General features: G+C 33.1%; 1 protein-coding gene across 1 annotated transcript; it reads left to right on the top strand.

Annotated features, from left to right (window-relative positions):
* Positions 1-1,666: 1,666 nt before the first annotated feature.
* Positions 1,667-2,806, top strand: LOC107006615 (protein TPR3-like). The gene is made up of 5 exons (XM_015205131.2): positions 1,667-1,778; positions 1,861-2,095; positions 2,182-2,333; positions 2,408-2,506; positions 2,648-2,806. The coding sequence occupies exons 1-4, from the start codon at positions 1,705-1,707 to the stop codon at positions 2,415-2,417; spliced, it is 471 nt and encodes a 156-aa protein (XP_015060617.1). The 5' UTR covers positions 1,667-1,704; the 3' UTR covers positions 2,418-2,506; positions 2,648-2,806.
* The last annotated feature ends 4,193 nt before the right edge of the window (positions 2,807-6,999 follow it).

The following is a 6,999-nucleotide window of genomic DNA, read 5'->3' as shown; positions in this document are numbered from 1 at the left end:
AATCATACCACTACGTTGAAAAGGATCTAATGTCTTTGCATACTCCACAAAACCAGTGACACCTTTTACAAATTCAGGTCTTAGCCCCATTCGATCAAAATTAGTCATATTATACATCCAACTACGATCCATCTACATAAGAATCATACATTAAATTTGTCAAGCACTACATTAAATTGTAACAATACTAGTAGGGATTGGTTAACGAGCCTTGTGCAAATGAATTTAACTTATTAACCAACTTAACAAATTTCTAAATCTAATTAGTTTAGTTTTAACTTAATTCAAACACTATAGTCACATATTTAAATTATTAACCAACTTAACAAATTTTTAAGTCTAATTAGTTTAGTTTTGACTTAATTCCAACACTATAGTAACCAATGTAACTTATTAACCAACTTAACAACTTTCTAAGTCTAACTAGTTTATTTTTAACTTAATTTCTTATACTATAGTAACAAGTTTATGTAATGACCCGAAGGTCATTTTCAAAAATTTATTCAAAATTTTGATTTTTACCCATCTCGGTAGTTGCCTGGAGTCAGTTTTTATCAAATTGTGAAGTTGATTTGAAAATTTTGAGCTATTTATAATTACGATAGTTTAGTAGAGGGGTGATTTTAGATAATTAATGTTATTTGGGAGCTAATGATCTTAATTCATAATTTATTTAATATATTACTTGGCTCAAAAACATTAAAATAAGGAAATAAAATAGTAGGGTTTAACATTTTAGTCCACAATTTAAAAGAGGAAAAAAAATGATTGTACGAGAGAGGCACAATCGGCGCAGCAAGAAAAACACTTCGTGCTTCAGGTAAATATCAGATCACATTCTTATAATGTAAAGTAATTGCCAAGAGTAGCAGTACACATTAATATAATATTATTTATTTAAGAAAGAATCATGTATGTGGTTGTTTAGAAAAAATGTCGGCCAAAAGAAATAATAGCAGCCTATTGTATTTAATTATGATTATTATTCAATGAATTTAAGGTTCCAATAATGAGCTAATCATTTGAAACTTATGATTTTGATATGTTTTGGACAATGTGGATATGTTTATGTATATTGAATCATTACTGGGTTACTGCTAGTTGAATTCATGTTGGGTTGGAATTATTCTTATAGATATTCTATCATAATTTAAGTTTTGGCATATTGAGATTGGTAATTAAATATTAGGTATAGTATATTATAATAATATCATTAGAATTATGTTATTCGGAGAATTAAGATTTAACCCTAAACTTGAAATTCAGAAAATATGAGATTTGATCAATTGGTTGGAATAAAGATTTAGAAATTTTATTATAAATTCGGATGAGTTTTGGGTCTAAGCTAGAGATATAACAATATGAATGTTGTTAGTTTCGAAATCATATCGTGGTTATTTATTAGAATAGATTTTATTGGTTTGGAAGTCAACCAAAAGAGGAAGGCTCAAGTTTTGGAGTCATTGTTCGACTATTGGAGGCAAGTGGATTTCTAAACTCTTGTTAAGTGTATGAAATGCGTGTATTTCCTTGTGGTATATGTTTGGATTGGTGATAGGTTGACTTGTCCACATTGATTAATTCTAATGATTAAAAAACAGGGATAACAAAGGCAATGTGATTAATTGTTTATGTGTGATGTGTTGAAAAAGGGTTGAAGGCTTGTTGAATAATGGGAAGATCAAGGCTTGGCTGTATGACAACATGGGATCCAGGGTTGATTATGATGCTCCAGGCCACTCATGTACTACAATGGCTTATAGTGCTGATGGAGCAAGGTAAAAGTCTAGTTAGCCGCCTGTTATTGAAAATGGTGAAAGATTAAAGTGGCTAAATATTTTATTTGTCAAAAAACTGTAGGCTCTTTTCTTGTGGCACCAGTAAAGATGGTGAATCATACCTCGTGGAGTGGAATGAAAGTGAAGGTGCTGTGAAACGTACTTATGTTGGCCTTGGGAAAAGATCTGTTGGGGTGGTGCAATTTGATACTACTAAAAACAGATTCTTGGCTGCTGGCGATGAGTTCATAATCAAATTTTGGGACATGGATAATACAAACCTCTTGACTACTGCAGATGCTGATGGTGGATTACCAGTATGTAGTTAAAATCTTATTACTGCTTTGAAGGTTATTGTTGTAAAATATTGAGCACTTCTAAAAAGATACAAATTTACCTTTAGGCATCTCCATGCATCCGATTTAGTAAAGAAGGGACACTTTTAGCTGTATCAACCAGTGAAAATGGGGTTAAAATATTGGCAAATGCTGATGGTGTTCTCTTGAAAGCCGTGCTCTTGATCCCTCCAGAGGTCCTCCTGGTGCTGTTGCCAAGGTATATTTTCTTTTGGGGGTGCGGCTTCATTATTAGTCTTAGACCATTATCTCATTTTTCTTCAACTGTTGCAGGCACCCATGATCAGCACATATGGTGCTTCTAGTTCAACTGCTGGAACTAGCATCAGTATTGCGGATAGAACTGCGCCAGTGACGGCCATTGTTCAACTGGTAGGTTTTTTTGCTTATCTCATGCAGTTGGATTCCTTTACGCCTCTAAAATTGATGTTTACATGTGCAAGATATTGTATGTTTGTCAATTTGCGCTCTTGATAGAATATTTTGTTAACTATTTCTAAAACTACCTTTCAGAATGGAGATAACCGCAACCTGCAAGATACCAAGCCTAGGATTCCTGATGAGCTGGAGAAATCCAAAATTTGGAAATTAACTGAAATTAGTGAACCTGCTCAAGTTCGTTCCTCGAGGCTTCCAGATAATCAACTGTCCGTGAGGGTAAGGATGTGGTACCTATCTGTTAATATCTTCTGCTTGGGGGCCAAGGTGTCTAGGAGTTCCCCATTAGCTAGCTGTTCCAGAACAAGTTTTGTCAAGTGCATTCATTAGCTAGTTGTTCCAGAACAAGTTTTGTTAAGTCTATTCATTCAAGTTTTTGTCTGTATATCTCAATATATGTAGTCATATGGATCAATTAGGTGTTCTTAGAGAGTGTGTATGGGCGGTCTCTTTGTGTCTTACTTATGTGAGTCTTAGGATTAATTTTAGTGAAAGGTTGCATGTTAAGAGGGGTTCACTATAAGGTTGAATTAGTTCACTGTAAGGTGGAATTAATTCATCGTAACATTGAACTTAGTTTACTATAAACTTACATAGTTCAGTGTAATGTTTCATAAAATGTGAATAAATGTTAGTGTGTTATCTTATGTGTTTCTAACGTGTTAAATGGTGTTCTTAAGATTATACTATGATGTCTTAATCAAAAAACACCATATTTCCATTAAATGTCCATTATCATGATTTTTATGCATTAAGTCAATTTCAATATTTTTATCTATCTGTAAAGTGATTCATAGGTGAAGGAAGATTTGGGAGTAAAACTTCTATTATAGGATCTTTCAAAGAAGGTTGAAGTATGTCATCACTTGACTCGAATGCATCACTATCTTAGAGTTTCGCTTATTAAAACATTGCATTTGACTTATAGTACTATACTTTGATTGTAAGGGTTGTGTCCCAATTATTCTTCTGTCTATGATTTGATTATTTGAAACTTACTATTTCTTTTGGTTTATGTGAAATATATTTTGAAAGACTTTTCTCATGTTATGAAACGTTTAAACTCCGCAATACTTTTCAAGTATGCATATGAAATGAATGATACGAAAAGGGCTTTTACAAGACCTCCGAGAGGTCAAGTATGTTGTTCCACTTTCTAAGAGTTCCCGATATTATAGGGTGTGCTTTCGGGATGTGACACTCTATCTCATGACAACTATTGTTAACCTACCTTCCCACATAGGGAAGGGACACCTCTAATAACTAGTTCACTCGGTACTAAGCTAAGGTCCCTTTTTGAAATGTCTTTAAGACATTATTTATCATCATAGCTTAGTATAGGTCATAGGAGAATAAACCTTGTATATCATAATTATTAGGTCATTTGGAATTCCACGAACACTTCCTTTCAATACAACCCTTATATGTGAGATTAACACGTTATCGTCATCATGTCATAGTAAGTCACATAAGTTATCAAAATTAACCTCTTATCATTACCCCTTAATCATAATCTTACAATCCATATACTAAATACATTTCAATTATATTCATCATACCATCACCTATCTAATCTAATCACAGTTAATACATCAGTTGAACATCTTCATCAATTACAAGCCATCACAATTGAAGTAAGGATTCAAGATCATAAGTCTTACCAATTTACCATCATCATCTTTCTTCCATGGTCTTACCATTAACATAAAATATCCATCCACTTATATAATTTATAACATCGTATACTACTAATTAACACAAGAACTAAGTTATTGCATCATCCCTATTTAATTCAACATCAATTCACAACCTAGGGTTATGGAAAATTGGGTCAATCCATGTTCTCTTCTATGGAACTGGGTATGACTTCAAGAACTAACCTAATTAACAAATTATCAATTATAATATATCCATAACAATAAAAAGAATCTAAGAACAATACAATTTGAAATATCAATTTCGTATAAGAATAAAACCTTTGTTTTTATCAACTTTTGAAAATCTAATTTTAAGAACCCTTTGGAGAAAGGAGTCCTAAAGGTTTATAGTTCCCATACCATAGCTACTAATGAATATTGATGGGGAGAAATTTGAATCTTGGAGACCTTGTGACTTAGAATTGATCTTCAATGGAGTCTTGGGAAATATAGAGAGAAAGTAGATAGAAGGAAGAGGATTTTGTGTTTGGGAATTGAAGTGAGTTAGGATAGTCTAATGAAGTTTAGGTACTTATATAGTCCCTTAATTATATTAATTAGAAACCCCCTATCCCTTAATTAACAACCTAAGCAACTAAATAATTAAATGACTCACATAAAATTGGACAACCCAAAACCAGACCTGATCTACGAGACCCCGATCTACGGTCCATAGGTTAGTCTACACTCCTCCATTGAACGTCTATTGTTGGTGTTAGAGACTTTTCTTTTGGACTATTTTTTGAAAATGGCTATGTTTGGGACCAAGGAGACATAGACACCCCGTCAACCAGACAACGACTCGTCGTTTGACAACCGTAGATGGCTATTATCAAATTTATCAGCTTTTGGTCAAATGCAAGGGTCCTCTCCAAGGAACCTTAGGGTGTTCCTTGGGGAGTCGTAACCGGAGTTTTCGACCCCTAACACACTCTAATACATTTTTAAAACCTTATTCAAAATTTCATTGAAATGCGAGTCTTAAAACCCCATGAAACATGTCATGGCAGACGAACATCTATTCCACAATTCACTAGACGTCATGGACGTTTCTTGACTATAAAACATCATAAATGATCGATATACAATATTTTAGGTATTAAAACAGTGTTCTGTGTCTATTCTCTTCATGTAAGGCTCTAGAATAGGTCTTGGACTTCCGAAGTATTACATTATCCCCCCTTAGGAACATCGTCCCTAAAAGAGACTAAGTCTTCTAAATGTGAGTCCCAAAATAACTATGTAGTTGATATTGCAGCAAGGGTTGTCTAGCAGAAGGAGGGTTAATACTGGTGTGGTGAGTTCTGCACATGTGACAGGTGATATTGGTTTTAAACCTACCAAGGGACTGAATTGGAAAGGCAAACAGGCCATGACTCAAAGAGAACTTCAAGTCGAAAGTGTTATGCGTCGTATTCAAACCAGATCAAAAGCTGATGGCATTCAAACAAGGTCACAAGCCAAAGGAAAATCACTCTCAAAGAAAATTTCTTAGTTGTGTGGTTGTGTGGGTGTCCAACCAAACTTGAAATAGTGTTTTATGTGTTGATGAATCTGTGGTTATTCAAACAAACTTAAACTAGTTAGTGTTTAGTGTTTTGGTGCTTGTGTGGTTAGTCAACTAACCTTAAAGTAGTGATTGTTTTATGTTTTGCTAGTTAACTTAAGTTATTGTGGTTGTTGGTTGAAACAATGAAACACTATGATGCTTCTTTTTTATGATCAAGAAAGCACTAGTTATGTTATGTTTGTTGCCTTCATGTTATTATTTCATGGTATCATAGTACCCATTACATGTAATTGTATTGATCAGCAAAAACAGCAAAAACATACATTAATAGAACACCAAACCAAACTAATCCACAAAATGAATACCCTAGAACCAAATGATTTTTCCTTAATAACAATTACATTAAAAAAAAATTCAACGACACACTAAATAAAAGAACAATATCACATTGCATATCAAACTAATACCCAAAATCAGTTTCAATATCCATTTGCACTTTAGTTGTTCTTCTTGTTTGTTGGTTTTCTTCAACAAACCCAAAATTACAATATTCGCTTGGGTCGAAAATTCAGGATCATACCAATCGAAAAACTTACAATAATTTCGAAATGAGGACTTCATAAAATCAAAGTTAAAAAAATGAAATTGCATAATACGAACTTGTCAAATAAAAAGCAAAAAAGGAGTAGCAATACATACCCCATAGTGTCTACAACCGAAAAATCTACGTCCGGGATTGTCATTTGTCCATGAAATTTTCAGAATTGGAGGAGCCAACATAAACAAATAAGTATCCTGTTATTGTTCATTAATTTAGCAATAACAATTAAAACCAAAAAAGTGAGAAAAATCTGAAATTTGAAAAGGGAGAAGGGATAAAGAAGAATAAATAGGTAGAGAATAGAGAAAGAAAAATTCTTAAAATAACCCAAATATTAAAGAAAATATATTTTTACGTATATTACCGTTGTAACTTTATGATGTGGCAAAAAATTGTTGTCTCACTCGCCTTGTAGAGTTTGATTTCAGTTTCTATGCCAGGTGGACAGAAAAGGTGTACGTGTAGGATGAATAAGCAAGTTCAGGGGGTAATTGAAACAAAATAAAGTTTAGGTGTTCATTGAATAAAAAGCTTCAAGTTCAGGGGGGTAATGAATACTTTTGCCAAAAAAATATCTACTCTAATTTAGGAAATCATCAATAATTTATGGTTGTTATGT

This window comes from Solanum pennellii, chromosome 12 (genome assembly GCF_001406875.1).
Source record: "Solanum pennellii chromosome 12, SPENNV200".
In the NCBI taxonomy this organism is placed as follows: domain Eukaryota; kingdom Viridiplantae; phylum Streptophyta; class Magnoliopsida; order Solanales; family Solanaceae; genus Solanum; species Solanum pennellii.
This window is presented reverse-complemented; position numbering and strand designations above follow the sequence as displayed.

Excerpts from the sequence above, each read along its gene's own strand:
- LOC107006615 (XM_015205131.2), top strand. The coding sequence starts at position 1,705 with ATGGGATCCAGGGTTGATTATGATGCTCCAGGCCACTCATGTACTACA. Across the intron at positions 1,779-1,860 it reads TATAGTGCTGATGGAGCAAG|GCTCTTTTCTTGTGGCACCA; the intron begins GTAAAAGTCTAG and ends AAAAAACTGTAG. Across the intron at positions 2,096-2,181 it reads ATGCTGATGGTGGATTACCA|GCATCTCCATGCATCCGATT; the intron begins GTATGTAGTTAA and ends ATTTACCTTTAG.